Source organism: Patella vulgata, chromosome 7 (assembly GCF_932274485.2).
Source record: "Patella vulgata chromosome 7, xgPatVulg1.2, whole genome shotgun sequence".
Taxonomy (NCBI): domain Eukaryota; kingdom Metazoa; phylum Mollusca; class Gastropoda; family Patellidae; genus Patella; species Patella vulgata.
In genome coordinates, this window is record NC_065885.2 from 37,176,744 (window position 1) to 37,194,635 (window position 17,892).

Genomic DNA, 17,892 nt, shown 5'->3' on the forward strand with positions numbered 1-17,892 from the left:
ACCTATTCATGCTAAATTACAAATACATATAATAGTTCAGATTTCGGGAAAAATTGTGAAATTGAAGATATTTTTCAGACATGCATACATGTACCAAACACCAACAGTTTGGTTACTGACTGTAATAGACATGATTACAATACCAATAGGCTAAAACGAGGTTCCTGTTTCATGATTTGGCTTGTCGTGCAATTTTAGTTGGATTTGACAAAGGCAAGAATAAGGTCATCACTGATGACATGTGATTTTAAAAATGTGGTCAGTAAGCTTCCATACCCTTTAATAGACTTTATCTACAAATATTTCTTGTGTTATGTACAGCATGTCGTATTCTGATTAATATGATTACTAGGCTGGTAGGAGAACCTCCAAGCTGTGGAAAAAATTCTTGTTGATTTGACCAACGTTTAGACTTTGTAACCACCTCAAACCAGTCAAATTCTCATCAATATCATAACTTCCTGTATTGTTCCTGTCTATAGGAGTCTTGATTAACCAGTTATTTAGTAAACGTGCAGCTAGAGCATGTGTAGACGTCATATTTAGTTAGATTGTAGAAGTGTGTTTCAGAAGAGTTAATGACACACTGACTATCTACATGTTTTATATACGATAGCATACAACTAGTATATATAAACATACTGTAATCCTAACATACTTAAACTTGATCTTAATACCACGAGATATTAAAATATCATGATGAAATGCCGCCCTCTCTGTCGGTGGCAGATAATGGTGTTTAATGCGAAGAAGATTGAACCTGAACGATTGCCACCGACAGAGAGGGCGGCATTTCATCATGATATTTTAATATCTCGTGGTATTAAGATCAAGTTTAACATTTTAAAAAATGTTAAACTTGATCTTAATACCACGAGAAATGATTATGTTGTATTACTGCGTCCAGTGTTTAGAAAATGAACCATAATTAGATACACACACGTCATTTTTTTCGTTTTTTTTGCATATTTTTTCATTGAAAATCGGATACCAAGTATGAAACTGGCTGCCATGGTAACCGGACGATAAAATTAATGGCTTTTTCGGATTCTGCGACCCAGAAAACCTATATTTTTACACCATACAAAGTAACAATGTCAAAGAAAAAATACGATATATTGTTTTTTCCCAAAATTCGGATACCAAAACTAAAAATGTCTATAAATTTTTTTGCCTGAGGCCGATTTTTGGGGACTTTTGTCCAAAAGTCATACTCACATATACCTTTCATAAAATTCAAGAATCATTCGTATCGAAATTTTTTCCACAGTTACAAAGAATTTCTAGTTCACCTACCAGCCTATACCCCAAATCAAACAAATAGAAATAAGTGCATCTAGTAAACTTCTTGTAATCTTAGGTTGCTTAATTTTGTATTATAAGATGCACTATGCAAGAGCTAAATCTGCCTATTGCAGGTCTTTTCTTGCTTCAAATGTTACATTAATCATTATTAAGACATTTATTCACATAACATGTGAGATATTGTATGTACATATATTAGAACACCTGCGCCATTTAATGATTTAACGTTAAAATGGATAATCAAGACTTAGTTTATTTTCCTAGCAATAGTACATGTACATAACAATCAAGACTATTAAGCTACTGGTATATATTTTGTCAGAACTTCAAACACTCAGAATACACGCTAAGGATAAAATAAATTTGTCATTATCTCTTTTTAAACAATAATTTATAGCAAGAACGACCAGCTCTTTATCTAAGTTTTAATGGATCTTTAAATTCTAGTGCACATAATATTGGGCACATAATACTCTTCATTTGCAATGACAATTAAATGCTGTTTATTACAGCTTGTGGAACCCTGCTGTTGTTTAGAATGAATGAATTAGTTAATTGTGTATACATGTACATGTATTATATTAAACAATATTTATTTGATAATAAAATAGTAGATTGTATATTATATACTGTATATAAACCAATGATATCCACTTTGGGTTTGATGAGGGAGCGGGATGGTGGGGTAGCAGGGAGGTCTGTTTCTAGATAACAAAAAAGAAGCAAATCTGTTCACTTTTGACACTTGGCTTGTAACTTCTGGGCTAAAAAAAATTTATTTGACCTGTTATTCACTCTGCCAAGAGAAAAATATGCTTTAAAACCCAAGTCCATATTACATCGGTAAAAAATCTTTCATGTAAATCTGTAAACCAAGATTTTATTTATCTAAGGTAAATAAAATTTGAAAAATCTTTTGAGAAAATCTAATTCTCTGGTAAACCATTCAACACAATTTATTGATACATATTGAATATAAGAATAATAGTTGTAGACACATTTGTTTTCCGGAAAATTTGTGCAGAAGTTTATGGTTTCGTAGATACAGTGAGTTTTTTCTCTGTATAATATGTAGAATTTTTCCAGCGTGGCAAATATTTTGAAGTCCCCTGAGCGTGAGCATGGCTATATATTGATTTAATATTAATAATAGAATGGTAGAATAAATTAATATTAATGGATTTGAGATATATAGTAAACAATAAAACTATTTGATATTGGTATAATAGTGATATGTTAAAGTGTGGGTAGATCACTGACTTTTTACAACATTAGAAGTTGATGAATCATAGTGATATTTATTCATCCACAACACTTGCGATCATTGTTTAATTGGAATAAATATCTGTAAAACTTGATGGACACTCATTAACTTCATATTCTATTCTTGATTTATTGTCACAGGCAGCCTGTTTCTTCTTGGCAACATCCTATCGAGCAAAGCTTTTGGTGACTAGGTGAACAACTTTTCATTGCCATGTATTCAGTTATTTCGAAATAGATCTATCAACCACAATGGTTTGTCACCAATGGATTATTGGTCAGTAGCACACTTTTGACAACACATAAAGAATAATCTCCTAATGTAATCTGTTGCGGATCAATTATTAATTGTTCCATGGAAATTTGCTGACAATTAACTTTGTCAACGTAAGTCAATTTGTTCTGGAGTTATGGCCCTTGTTTTACTTTTTTGCACTTTGTGAATGCTCTAACAACAAAAGTTATCATCCGATCGGTATGAAATTTATATACACCATTTGAATTAGTGAAACATGTCTAGAGTTATGGTCCTTGTTGAACTAGTGAAAGTTATTATCTGATCTGTATGAAATTTATATGCGTTTTTCAAATTAGTGAAATGAAGAATACTAGCTATTGAATTTGTTCAGCAATTTCCGTTAATTACTTCTAGAGTTCTGGCAAACAACAAACCCAGTAAACCTCTACCAAAAATCTACATGGATTCAATGTTATTAATGACAATCATCAGGCTTCTATAGTGAAACAATTTTATATCTACCTTATTATTTCAATCATCAGATTTTGTTATTTCTACTTTTCAACTTGGGTTTTATGTGTGATTGAACCAAAAACATTGATCTAATGTTGTCATGTTGATTTTAAGTTGTTGTAAAATATTAAAATTAATCTGTATCAATTCAACAAGGAATCTACATCAGTCAAATGTGTGATTTCGCATATTTTTGGGCGGTTGAAACTCAGAACATTGTTTACAGGTTTATTTCTACCTAAAATCCAACATTTCAGCTGAAGTTGATTTATACACATTGAATCAATGTTGTTACTTTTTGTTAAACATACATTATGCAAGAGCTAAATCTGCCAATATTGCAGGTCTTTCTTTAGGCCTGAAATGTTTTCTAAATTATTAATTAGATATTAATTAACTGCTCCAGGCCATAATCAACTTTTGATGGCTAAGGTTTTCTCCGATATTAAATAGATTAGAACGGTTCAGCCATATTCTGATTTAATTTAGAAATGGAGGAGCGAGACTTAGCTTCGAATAACCAGTTCGGTGCTTGAAATTATTGCACACTTCTTGTCAAACCTTTGAAGGCCAATATCTTCGCTCGCAATAGAGGTTGTGTAATTTGAATGAAATTTTTAAATTATTCATTTTACATTATCTATTTTCAAACTATTATAGCAAAAATGGCTAGCTCTTTATCTAAATCTTACATATTGTATCTTTAACGTAACAATTATTCTTTATGTTGACAATGCAATATTTATTCAGTGGTAAGGATAGGAGCACTTACTTGTTTCTGGTCATGGGTAACCACACCGAAAAAGTGTTTGTTTAACACTCGTGAGAAAGCCAAGTTGATTCAATGTCACATGTGGTGAATCCGATTCATTTTATTTTCATTATTTCATAGCAATGATAAGTAATTGTTTACATATATAATCATTCCTAATAATTATCATGTTATTTTATTCATTTCAATTTATTAACCATAATATGAAGAATCACATTTTGTCAATTTTGGTATATTACATGTCATGTATATCTCAGTTCCATTATTTATAAGATCTATAAAGTGTATTGTTATTTATCATACGTTCATCAGATTGTAAGTATTTTTATAAATGTATAAAAACATGTTTTGACGTTCGAAAGGTAGGCTGTATTATCTCGTAATCACGCTCTCATGAAGAGGGTTATTATCTTAATTGGCTAGTGTAAGCTATACTGGTTAGTCTCCATAGCAAGAGTTCCCATGCTTGCAAATTGACAGTACCACAAGCTTATATCTGAAAGCCTATAATCCCAACCACTGACGAGTAGCGGCTAGGTAGTGTTTGAAGGTCTAAACCTGTGATAATAGGTTGCTACGACAGATATCAAGTAGAGGCTGAGGTACCTGCTCATTATTCTTTCGAAGGTTTCTCCCATCCCTCAACAAATTGTTTAGTACGTCGTGGCTTTGGTACCGACAGAAGTTCAAATTGTACTGTATCTGTGGGCTACTGCAGACCTTTGTCTTATTAGCCATTTTTTTTTTTTCAAGACCAAAGATCTGTTTTGTTCTGTTCAGGGAAGTGTTACCTTTTGACTGACACCTTTGCCTCGTCTACCAAACAGGATTAGGATATCCCAAATTCTTTTGTTAGCTGAAAGGGGTTGTGCTTTAAGTAAATAGTAAGCCCTTGGCATGTGGATCCTATGTCAAATTCCAACCAAGGACAGACATCAAAATCACATTGATTCAATGTTTCATTTCAACTCAACTTTTGAAATTTGATCATTTAATCAATATTGGAATTGTAATGTTGTATAAATGTTGAAGTGCACACATTGTTTCAAATGACCTATACACCCATATTTCACCTTTTTCTCAACATCATGATTTAACATTTTATCAACACCATATAGATGTTGTGATGCTTACTGGGAAAGTTATCATCTGATCTGTATGGAATTTACCATATATGCATCATTTAACTTTGTGAAATGAAGAACCCTATTGAATTACAGAAATTTCTGTTAATTACATCACTTTGTTGAACCTTTCGAACGATTTAACAACAAAAGTTATCACCCGATCTGTATGAAATTTAAATGCATAATTTCAATTAGTGAAATGAAGAAGCCTATAGAATTTCAGCAATTTTTGTTTCTTACTTCTAGAGTTATGGCCTTTGTTTTACTTTGTTGAACTTTGTGAACGCTCTAACGACAAAAGTTATCATCTGATATATATGAAGTTTATATGCATTATTCAAATTATTAAGTCGAAAAAACCTGTCAAATTTCAACAAATTCTGTAAATTACTTCCAGAGTTAAGGCCCTTGTTTTAGTTTGTAGAACATTTTGAGCCCTCAAACGGTGAAAATTACAATCTGATCTGTATGAAATGGTCTTATAAATGCCCCCCCTATTACCTACAAAAGGATAAATATGCAACAACCTTTGCCGACTGCTCGAACGATTTAGCTGTTGTGGGTGTATGTTTCATTGCCTGGCAACCTATCTTACTATCAGATGTTATAGAAACATCTGATAATTCCCAAAACTCCAAACCTTGAAAGATCTCGAAAACTGACATAAAAATTGGAGCTTGTTTTTATGCATGACTATCCCCCTTTTTGTCAACCACACCAATAGCCGTCAAATAGGCATGGAAAATATGTATGGCACTGTGACATGCATATTTCTATATAAATAAGATTATGTCAATAATAAATGTACTGTCAGGCCCCCTTAAATAATCATAACAAAAATAAGAATTTGATAACCTATAAACTCTCTTTAGTGAACCACATGTCAGAGAAATGACTTATTATATTTAATAGAGTGGACTTTATCCTGTAGGATTACACAATAAGGGCTGTTTAAACAACTTGTCTTTGTTGGATTTTAGTAATTTTAACTAAACAAATTTCGACATCCATCTATATGGTCCCATGAGAGCCCATTGGAAAATCATGGTGGTCTGTGGGACATTCAAGTGATTCCATGGGGTTTTCATAAGAGCACAACCTTGCCCATGGGATAACCATGGGTATTTCATGGGACAATAACTTTTCTATGGAATAATTGTACTGATCCATATTGGCTTTTTAACGGGCTCAATTCAAAACTCTTGTGGCTCATGAGACAATTTCAGGTAACCATGGGGATTTCATACCTAAATAAACTTGTTTGTGGGATAACCATGATGGTCCATGGTAATTCGTGGAACAAGAAAGAATGTGCCTATTGGCATTTCATAGGATGTAGTTGGAAACCACAAAGGCTTAAAGGAAATTAACTCTTTAGCACTTGATACATGTAAATATGGTTCCTTGAAATAAATTAGAGAAAAGTGATACAATTAATTTAACCGATATATATCCCTAGACAGCTTGAAACTGCTGCTCCCTCAACCACCTCAAGCCATCCAGATCATGTGAATCATATACTAATTTTTATTGATATACATGTAAGGTGCATGTAATTACAGTGTATACAGCCCTAATAATTACACATAAGGTGCATGTAATTACAGTGTATTGGACTTCAGAATGTAAAACACATCTTGGGAATGTCACAAGTTGATAGGCCTATCCAACAGTAAGCATAAAATTGATTTTTCAATATAATTGGATGCCAATTCATAAATTATGTTGCTTTTATGAAACCTTCTTTAAGTTTATGACTGTAATTTTTTTTCTCCAAATTTATTCATAACATTTTTTTTTCAGTAGTCATGTCTGAGAAATCAACATTACGAAGAAATCTTGTAGGATTTTGGTAAGTTTATTTATTTTGATTAACATGCCTAATATTTTGCCTAATAGATAAACACCTATTTTTTACAAAAAATATCCAAATTTTGGGTTTAATTTTCACAAATGGATGAAATGAAATGGGGTTTAAGTTCTACTTTTCTGCCCCAATCAGTTTAATGAAGACATGCCTAGACCATGATGTTTCCCTTTAGGGAAATTTCACCTGGACGCCAGCATTTCGTAAAGGGTTATTTACCTTCATACCTATGAGTGCATGGGTGGATTGTTAGAAGAAATTAATGCACAAAAGCCATTTCAATTTACTTAGCTACTCTGGATCCCTTCTCGCACCACATAAAAACTACTTGTAATTAACTTACATGTAGAAATAAAAATCCCCCCTCCTCCAATTCTTCTTTAGAACTGTGCCTATGGTGCCAGACTGCCAGGGTCATAAATGACTTAGAAATGTCTATACTATGTGCATTCATTTTGCTTGCTTTAAAATGAATGGGATTTCTTGTTTCAGGTTTCTAGGATTATGTAATAATTTTGCCTATGTTATAATGTTGAGTGCAGCACATGATATTCTTGATGATGAAACTGCAGCAGCCCAAAATAGTACCTCGGGACATAATTCTACCACAGTACGTATCTCTTAAACTGATTCTTAAACTAGGAAAACCTCTTTGCATTAACAAAGTCGCGATGTCTCCCATGCTGTTTCTTGCTAAACGTTAATTACTTCTCCAGGCTGAATTTTGAACACTGTCGGGTAAATGCCTGTGAACTAAAATTCTAGCTTCTCTCAAATGAATAATTTGGTAAGAAATTTAGCACAAAGCTGGGCCAACAGTCATGTTAGAATGTGATAAAACCATACTTTTGAGGGCTGTGGTCTTCGATAATCAAACTTGTCACATGTATTTCCTTGGGCAAAGTAACGTTACCAGCCATGATATGGCACTTTGAAGTCTTAGTTTTTATTGCTTTCTGAGAGTCACTAGCCCTCAAACCTGGACCAACAGGCATGTTAGAATGTGATAAAACCATACTTCGATAATCAAACTTGTCACTTCTTTTTCCTTGAGCATGGCAACTTAACCAGCCATGATATGACACTTCTGCACAGAATATCTCTTCAAGGGAATGATTAATGTGTTTCTCACAAGTTTTTGTTATACTGCATTTCTTTTAGACAGTATCACCAGTTACAACAACTATAAATGGTACGTCTTATATGACTTGTAATCAAATTAGTACCGGGGTAAGTAATTTTCTATGGTTTTACTAGCCTATCAGTAAATTGAATTCCCACAATGTCAGATTTCTCTGGAAAACAGTCAACAAGAGATCCTCACAGAATTCAGCATTAAGCATAATAGTTGAAATGAACGTATTGCAATACGTTACGTCCAGACCAAATTTTATACATGCTGTATATTGGCAGAGATGTCGTTTTGGAACTTTTGAGTAAAATTGTCTTAAATTTGTATAAATTATGTCAGATTCTTAGAATTTAGAAAGTATTCTAGGCTGAAAAATATATTATGTGTTTCCTTTACCTTCGAATTTTACATAAGCTTGTGAATGGCCCACCTACAGATCCATGTTTTTGACGTTGTAAACTTGTTTCATTTTGTAAAGTCTCTCTCTTTTGTGGTTGAATTTTTGGTACTTATTGTATCAAAAATTGGGTGAAATGTTTCTGATTTAGATCCAAGAACAATGTATTAAATGGTTTATTAATAACTATATTACAGGCAATTCTTCTAGCTGATATATTACCAACTTTATTAATCAAATTTACAGCACCATTTTTTTTACAACGTATAGGATACAGGTAAGTATTCCCTTCAGTATTTAATTCTAATCTATATGTCATGGACAGTGGGTAGCCGTAATACTATGTTTAGTAGTACAACTCTTCTTGCTGATGCTAACCAAACAAAACCATCACTCTGATCTATCCTTAATTACAAAGAATTGAATTTAAAGATATTAAATAAAGCTGTTACATAAACTCAGAACTGTCATAATTACTAGAAATGCAAATTATTCATGATACTCATGACAATGAATTATTTTTCCAGAATTAAAGTTTCGCTGACTATTCTTTTTGCTATGGCCAGTTTTCTTATTGTAGCATTTGCTAATGAAGTGTGGTTGAGCATTATAGGTAAGAATACTTTTTTTATGCTTAGATAATTCTATTAGCGCTTATCCTATAAAATAGCACAAAATTATGATCCTCGAGAAGATAAAATATCTAGAAGACTAGATAGTAAATAACTGAAATTTCTAGCATTGTATCCTGCATTGTATATTACAGATGGAAAATGCATATTTGTTCCCCGCCTTTCGAAGAAAGCAAGAGACTGTTAAAATCTATCTGTCCATCCGTCCGTCCCTCCCTCTCTCTGTCAGTCGTCACACTTTTTGGGACACAATAACTCTGCTTCTAATTGAGCTAGAATGTTCAAATTTGGTGTAGGTGTTTATTAGGTGAATGCCTTGATGGAGGTTGAAGATGAGCATTTTCTGCTTAGGGTAAGCAGAGATAAGTAATATGATTGGTTGATGCTTTGGGACATGATAACTTTAGTTCTAATTAAGTGAGAGTGATGAAACTTTGTGTACAGTTTCATTACATCAGTATCTTAAGTTCGATAATGGGCATTTTCTGCGATAAGTAATTTGATTGTACAAGACTTTGGAACACAATAACTCTCCTTCTGATTGAGGTAGAATGTTCAAACTTGGTATAGGCGTTCATTAGGTGAATGCCTTGATTGAGTTTGAAGATTAGGATTTTCTACTTAGGCTAAGCAGAGATAAGCAACTTCATTGGTTGATGCTTTTTGGACACGATAGCTTTGGTTCTAATTACAGTTTCATCACATCAATACCTTGACTAATTTCAATAATAAACATTTTCGGCGCATTGTAGGGAGAGCGATAAGCAATTTGATTTGTCGAGACATTGGAGCTCGACAACTTTGATTCTAATTGAGTGATATTGGTGAAACTTTGTGTATAGTTGTATTGTTTCATTATATCAGTACCTTACTTAACAAAGTTCGATGCTGAGAGTTGTCTGCTTAGGCAAAGTAGAGACTTCAATCTGATTGGTCGAGAATTTGGAACACAATAACTTTCCTTCTAATTGAGGTAGAATGTTTAAATTTGGTGTAGGTGTTTATTATGTGAAAACTGTGAGTTTGATCATGCAGATTTTCCACTTATGCTAAGCAGAGATAAGTAATTTTATTGGTTGGGAGTTGAGACCATGGAACACAATAACTTTTGTTCCAGTTGACAAGAGCAGTGAAACTCTGAGTATAGATTCATTATGTCAATACCTTGACTAAGTTCAATGATGAGAAGTTTCTGCTTAGACTAAGTAGCGATAAGCAATTTGATTGGTCAAGACCTTGGAACATAACAACTCTGCTTTTAATTGAGGTAGTTTAAACTTGATGTAGATGTTCATTAGGTGAATGTCTTGACTGAGTTCAATGATTAACATTTCCCGCTAAAACTAATTAGAGCTAAGCAATTTCATTGGTCGATGCTTTGAGATAAGATAACTTTTATTCAAACTATGGAGAGTGATGAAACTTAGTGTATATCACTACCAGTTGTTCAAAACCTTGACTGAGTTTGATTGTGAATATTTTATGCTTAGACTAAGTATAGATAATCAGTTTGATTGCTCAATACTTTTGAAAAAGATAAATGTGCAATTGATTAATTTGTGTCACCTATTTGTTTTTAGATTTCGGCATGGGACATCAGCCTCACTGTTGGCTTGTTAAACATTTTTTGTAAACAATCAACATTGCATGGGATAAATCCATCGGAAATATTGCCGTTCCAATAGGTCTATACAGTGCATGATATCAACGGCAAATTTTACCTGCATGTTATATAGGGGAATATCAATTTTTCCTGTGTGTTATAACAGGGGAATATCAATTTTTCCTGTGTGTTATAACAGGGGAATATCAATTTTTCCTGTGTGTTATAACAGGGGAATATCAATTTTTCCTATGTGTTATAATAGGCGAATATCAATTTTACCTGTGTGTTATATAGGGGAATATCAATTTTACCTCTGTGTTATAATAGGGAATATCAATTTTTCCTGAATTCCTTGGATGAGAGAGGGGTGTGTTATATATGGTGGAGTGTAATTGCTTTCAATACATATGGACATAAAACCAAAATCACATTAAAGATTTTCCATTTTATAGATATGTAAATATATTGCCTCAATATTATAGTGATCAGTAGAAATAGTTGTTTTCCTGACAAATATATACCAACAAAAAAATGATCTAAAGCGCAGTACTAGCTTGTAGTCATTGACCTAGTGAAAGTGATGGATTCACTGACAAGGTCAAATATCTTGCCATTTTCAGTAGTGTGGGTAACCTTAATATAAAATGCATTTTTACGACAACTACTAAACCAATGTATGCCATTTAAACTTAAAGATGCATTATGGGAAATTAGATAAAGAGCTGGCAGTTCTCACTATAATAGTTAAAAACTAGATAATGTAAAGAGAATTTGTGGAAAATTTCAGTCAAATTGATCCACTCGGAACTGAGATTTTAGCGATTGAATTTTTTACCTAGCCTAGCCGGTACGATAAAAAACATAATCTTGATTATCCATTTCATGATTAAATCACGAATGAAAGTTGTGCAGCAAATCGGATCCTAATCTGGATAATTTAATTAATGTCTAATTAATAATTTCAGGCCTAAAGAAAGACCTGCAATAGGCAGATTTAGCTCTTGCATAATGTATGTTGAAAAATTAGGAATTAACTTGAACCCGAAGAAATCTTCACTATTAGGTCGTTTTAATGATGTTATTTGTTATAGGGGTTGTGTGTGCCAGTATAAGTGGAGGATTAGGTGAAATAACTTTTCTTAGTTTAACATCATTTTTTGACAGGTAAGTGCGAGGGCTTGCTGAAAAGTTATAAGTCAGTCCTTGAAAGATTGGTATAAAGTTGATGGTTTCCATTTATTTTTCTACATAGTCCCCTTCGAGGTGTACACACTTAAGTCAACGATGTTGCAAGAACTGGATACCGATCAGGAAGAAATTTTCTTCAGCTACCTTAAACCAGCAGCTGCCAGGCAGATACGCTCACATTTTGCAAAAGATGAATAGAAAATAAGCTAAATAAAAAGCAATTTGTCGTTCAATCAAGGTTCATAATTCAGGAAGTTACAATACAATATGCGCGAATATCGACAGGAATTAAAATCTTTGGGTTATAAAGATATTTTTTCAAGTTTCATCAAAATCAGATCAAAATTGTGCCTTCTAGAGGGTCCACAACCTTGATATACCATATATTTACACCATTTGCCATTTTGTCTGGCAGTTTTGGTCCCATTTTCACGAAATTCGAACTCAGCCGTTATTAGGGTGTAACGGTGATCTGTTCAAATGTTTTAGTTTTTTCAATCGGATAAAAATTGTTACCTCTAGAGGGACCACAAGCTAAAAACTTGATTTTTCTTACAAACAAAGGCCATAATTCAAAAAGTTACAATCCGATATGCGCGAATATAGAAAGGAATCAAGATCTTTGGGTTATAAACATGTGTTTCAAGTTTCATCAAAATCGGATCAAAATTGTGTCCTCTAGAGGGTCCACAACTCCACAACCTTGATATACCATATATTTACACTATTTGCGTACAAATGATGGCCATTTTGTCCGGCACCTATGGTACGATTTTTACAAAAGTCGAACTCAACCATCATTAGGGTGTAACAGTGATATTTTCAACTGTTTTTTTAAATCGTATAAAAATTGTAACCTCTAGAGGGACCATAAGCTAAAAACGTGATTTTTCATACAGTCAAGGGCCATAATTCAGGAAGTTACAATCCGACATGTGCGAATATCAACGGGAACTAAGATCCTTGGGTTATAAACATGTATTTTAAGTTTCATCAAAATCGGATCAAAATTGTGGCCTCTAGAGGGTCCACAACCTTGATATACCATATATTTACACTATTTGCGTACGAGAGGCGGCAATTCTGGTCCAAACTCAAGCATCATTACAGTGCAATGGTGATATATTCAAACTTTTTTTTTAAATCTGATAATAATTGTGACCTCTAGAGGGACCACAAGCTAAAAATGCGATTTTTCGTACAATCAGGGGCCATAATTCAAGAAGTTACAATTTGATATGCGCAAATATCAAAAGAAACCATGATCTTTGGGTTATAAACATGCATTTCAAGTTTCATCAAAATCAGATGAAAATTGTGACCTGCAGAGTGTCCTCACGTGAGCTGAAAACAGTGCAGATTGTCACAAGACGTCAGGAATCTGACATGTTTCTGATCCGCAGTCAAGAGCTTTGGCACCCATCAAGAAACTTTTATCATTTCTAGGTTGTTGGCAATAATGTGCTCAACCCTCTCATGAGAGATGCCCACAATACTGGCAATATGTTGAGTGGTCAATCATTGATCAGCCATTACCATGTCATGCACCCGGCTAATGTTTTCTTGAATGGTTGCTGTTTGATGGCCTTCAAGGATGCAGATCAATGTCAAGGCTACCTCTGCCATGCTTAGATTCTGCAGCCCTCCTCTTTAATGTGGAAAAGAAAGGGGCACCATCCTCTAAAGTGGAGTCCATGTCCGCATGTATCTGTGTTGGGGTTATAATAGTTCTTTCAGTTGCGGGTACTTGACGACTGCCCTATAGCCAGTGTTGTCCATTTCTGGTGATTTCAATGGGTAGGTTCACAAGTTGATCTGACACAGATTCATTTTTCGATGAGTGTACTTGTTGGTGGCAAACGTTTGTTTCATCCCAATTTATCTACCTTTTCAGGCTTAGAACTTTTCAGCCAGCCCTCATAGATGGTCAACTTACCAGGTTGTTTACACCTGTGACATTATTAACTAAAAACAACCGTTTCATATTCTCAAAATGACCGAAGTATTGTGTTGATCATGTGTTAAATACCATTCCTTTCCTTTTTTTTTGTTCTGCCAAATGTCTTTAACAAATGTCTAGTCCAAAATTTTGTATTTTTCATCAGTCTTAAAGATACATTATGAGAGATTTTTATAGAGAGTTGGCCATTCTTGCTATAACAGTTCAAAAGTAGATGATGAAAGAAGAATATATTGAAAATTTCAGTCAAATTACTTTATTCTCAACATAGTTATCATCGTTGTAATATTTGACTAGAAATGGTAGCGAAATGCGTCTTCACCTTGGCCGATCGTTTGATTGACAGGCGTTAACTCCACCTACATATCTCGATTATCAAGTAAAGTTTTCAATGGCATACGGAAACACTCTATAGCGGCCTCGCTAAGTACACTCTTATCAGTTAGCCTCGATCTAACTGACATATTTTCATCAGGTTGCCCCATATTTGATTTAATCAATTAGTGAAATCCTATTAAAATCCGAGCTGTAGCCGAGCCATCCGTGGGTCTACAGAGTTGATTTTGGGCCTGTTGTTCAAATAAAGATCTAATTTATAATTTCTAGAACATCTGAAGCCTAAATTAAGACTTGCAATAATCAGATTTAGCTCTTGCATAATGTATGTTTAATCTTTTGTATATTTCTTGAAGTACAATGTTTTCCTTATTGTTTGATATTTTGTACTTCACTAGAAATGTTATATCAACATGGTCATCTGGTACAGGTGGCGCTGGTGTATTTGGTTCCTTATCATATGCTGGTTTTACATCTGCTGGTGTCAGTCCTAGAACTACTGTATTACTAATGGTTGTTGTTCCTGTTATAATGGCAGTAAAGTAAATAAAACTTTCATTTATTTTCTCAGTACATTAGCATCTCTCTGTGTACTCTAATCGTGAGACAATTAATGACATTGACAGACGTAGGGTATTTGTATGGGGTTTACACTAATTGAATCTTTTGTTGATAACTTTGAAAGAGGTAATAACTTGAAACAGAGAGAGAGAGAGAGAGAGAGAGAGTTTAAATCGACACAAACTAGGTCATTTCGGGACTAACACATGGTTCAATTTATTTTATTTCAATAATTCGCTTGCGCGTAGGGGTCTTTAGTAGTGGGAGGAAACTGGAGGACCCAGAGAAAACCCACGAGGTTGGACAGGCGACCCTACTCCTTGTCACGTACAACCGGGGATTCGAAACCCCGCCAGTTGACTCAATGACAGGCTTTATGATACAGCGTGCACGTGCTAACCATTCAGTCATCCAACCCCCCAATATAAATAACTTGAAACCAAATTTACGTAGAGTATATACGTAAATATATATATATATATATCTTTATATATACTATCTATACTTCTCTTTATTTATACTATATCAGTTGTTATTTTTTTTGTATTCTTGTTTTTTCAGTTATTTTTGTGTATTAATTCATCCTAAAGGCTTAGATAACCCGACAGATGATACAGCTTCATTAATAAAAGACAAGGGTAGGTTACAATCTTATCCATGAATATCTTCTCATGAAATCTAACGATATCAAGGTCTAGTGTGAAAAAAGCTTGACTTATTAACCCTTTAAAGTTGAAAAAACCAAAACTATACCCACATCTGTCAGAGTCCAGGGATGGTGTACAAAGATTGGGGCTAACCTCTTACAGAGTGGTTTATTTATTCAATACAAAATAGAGTTGTTTATCTCACAAATTGAACTATTTGATTGGAGGATGCAGACTACGAAAAACACTGTTAATATTCTAGAGCCATGTCAATGGGGAGGAAGGATGGAATATTACAAGGGAATTGGGTTGTGGAAATAAATGAATACTGTATCAAAATACATACCAGTACATGTCTTTCTCTGGAATTCTGGGATTAAAATAGGATAATAATTAAATATAGAATTGGCTTTACTAAATTTATTAATGATCATTACCAGTGCTTACATGCTTTTTTTTGCGACAACACATAATGACACTATTTATAGATTTTTAAAATATGTTGTTTTTAGCAACATGTATAATTTTCCCAGTAGTTTTAATTTAGTCTCCAACAATGATTATGTTAAAAGAAGATCACACATCAAAAGAATATGTCTTTAAAGATAAAGTACTAAATATATATTCTCAAATTGTCTGACAAAATTATTAAGATTTGTCGTCTGTATCTAGGAATGTCCTGCTGCTTACCAAAAAGAAAATCCCCGACTGTACTTGGTGTTTCTATGAAGGCACTGGAAGGGGAACAGTCTGGCGTTAGTAACAGTGCATATAATGTTGATGTTGATGCAGCACGTAGTTATAAATCTTTTACTAACATGGCTGCCAGCCAACAATTCACTAGTTCCTCTAAAAATAATGAAGAAATTGGAGAAGGTTACTTATTTGAACAAAAAAAAACATACATGTGTTTCCTTTACCAGTACCAGGGGCAGTTTTACCAGGACTAAAATTTTAGAAACTTTGGGTATCAAATTTTGATAATGTTTTTATATTCGAAGTTTATGATTTTCTATCATTCTAGTACACATAAATATCATACAAAATAGCTTTCCACAGAGAGCTAACCAATCCCCACAACATCTCTGCAAGTAATTAAGTAATTCCCACCTCTCCAGGAGTAGACCCATAATAGAAAATTTGACTGAAATGAAGGATGAAAGCTTTAGGCCTATGTGCTACTGCTAGAAGTGATGCCCAGTGCTGATGTATTTACATTTAGGAATCTTTCTGGGAATTTAAGTTTATGGTTGATAAAATCCATTTAACCAAATGGATAAAGTACTGGTGATTGAGAACCATGTTTGTTTATTGATTAGAGGCTAGATTTGTCATCATGTAACTACCCTGCTTCACAGTTTAGCTCTCATGCGCACATTTTCCATACGCTTTCCCCTTTTAACTGCATTCATTGGAGCACTTTTTATATACAGCACATAGCAAGAAGTTTTGATGATGAGTTAATTATTTTTGTACAGCTTTATATTGCGAAAACTAATTTTGAGACCTAATTCTATAAATATTAGCTAATTAAAGGCTTAGTAAAGTTCCTAATAATTATTAAAATAACCAAATAATTCTTGAATATACCATGTCAATTGCAGCATCATTTAGTTGGGTATATCAGTGTACTGATACATAAACATATATATTTAGAATGAGCTTGTTGCTGATTTTGTCTCACTAGTCAACTTTTTGTATTGTATGGTTTCTTTTGATGAAATTAAATGGGGATTACAGTATATGTCACAAAGTGTACTGTGAGGGGAATTGTAAACATGCTGCTAATGGTATCCACTACTGACAAGGTTAACACTAGGCTAGAAAAGCAGAAAAAGTTTCGTGGCCAACACCAGGATCAAACCAAGGCCCTCCTTGTTAGTGAGCCAGCGCCCAATACACACCGAGCCACCATGGATCCCTCTTTTGATGAATTTGTTTAGATCAGCCCTATTACAAAAAAGGATAACACCAGAGATAGTAACCTACCTATGTAAACACCACATATAATTGGCAGGTGGTATGAGTGGTCTCAAAATAGAAGCACATCCTACCGTGTGCACAACACAGTGTCACCACACACATAATACCCTTAAGTTGTTATCAACCCAGTTGATTGAATTGAATTGAATATTGTCAGCTGATGGCATAGAATGTGTTTTATTCATGATCCAGTATATTCACACTACCAATTAATTACGACTATTTTAATTATATTTTCATTCCTTATTTGGATTTTTACTTTATGCCATTTTTAAAGAATAAGTTTAAACAGAATATCTTATCTTTAAAGATACTTGATTGATTAATATTTAAACATGTTTATAAAACAAGATTTTTTATTTTTT

The 17,892-nt window shown here is 33.6% G+C and overlaps 1 protein-coding gene across 5 annotated transcripts in view; it reads left to right on the top strand.

Annotated features, from left to right (window-relative positions):
• Positions 1 to 17,892, top strand: part of LOC126828712 (battenin) — a 36,853-nt gene that overhangs the window by 14,286 nt on the left and 4,675 nt on the right. For 2 of the 5 annotated variants that reach the window (XM_056102420.1, XM_050558668.2), the window contains exons 2-9: positions 7,022 to 7,070; positions 7,578 to 7,695; positions 8,247 to 8,315; positions 8,812 to 8,891; positions 9,142 to 9,227; positions 11,944 to 12,016; positions 14,735 to 14,878; positions 15,459 to 15,535. In XM_056102420.1, coding sequence (XP_055958395.1) covers positions 7,027 to 7,070; positions 7,578 to 7,695; positions 8,247 to 8,315; positions 8,812 to 8,891; positions 9,142 to 9,227; positions 11,944 to 12,016; positions 14,735 to 14,878; positions 15,459 to 15,535 — 691 coding nt within the window. In that variant the 5' untranslated portion in view covers positions 7,022 to 7,026. Of the gene's footprint in view, positions 1 to 6,862; positions 6,891 to 7,021; positions 7,071 to 7,577; positions 7,696 to 8,246; positions 8,316 to 8,811; positions 8,892 to 9,141; positions 9,228 to 11,943; positions 12,017 to 14,734; positions 14,879 to 15,458; positions 15,536 to 16,216; positions 17,883 to 17,892 lie in introns of those variants that run through there. The other 3 variants (XM_050558669.2, XM_056102419.1, XM_056102418.1) reach the window with 3 other exon arrangements.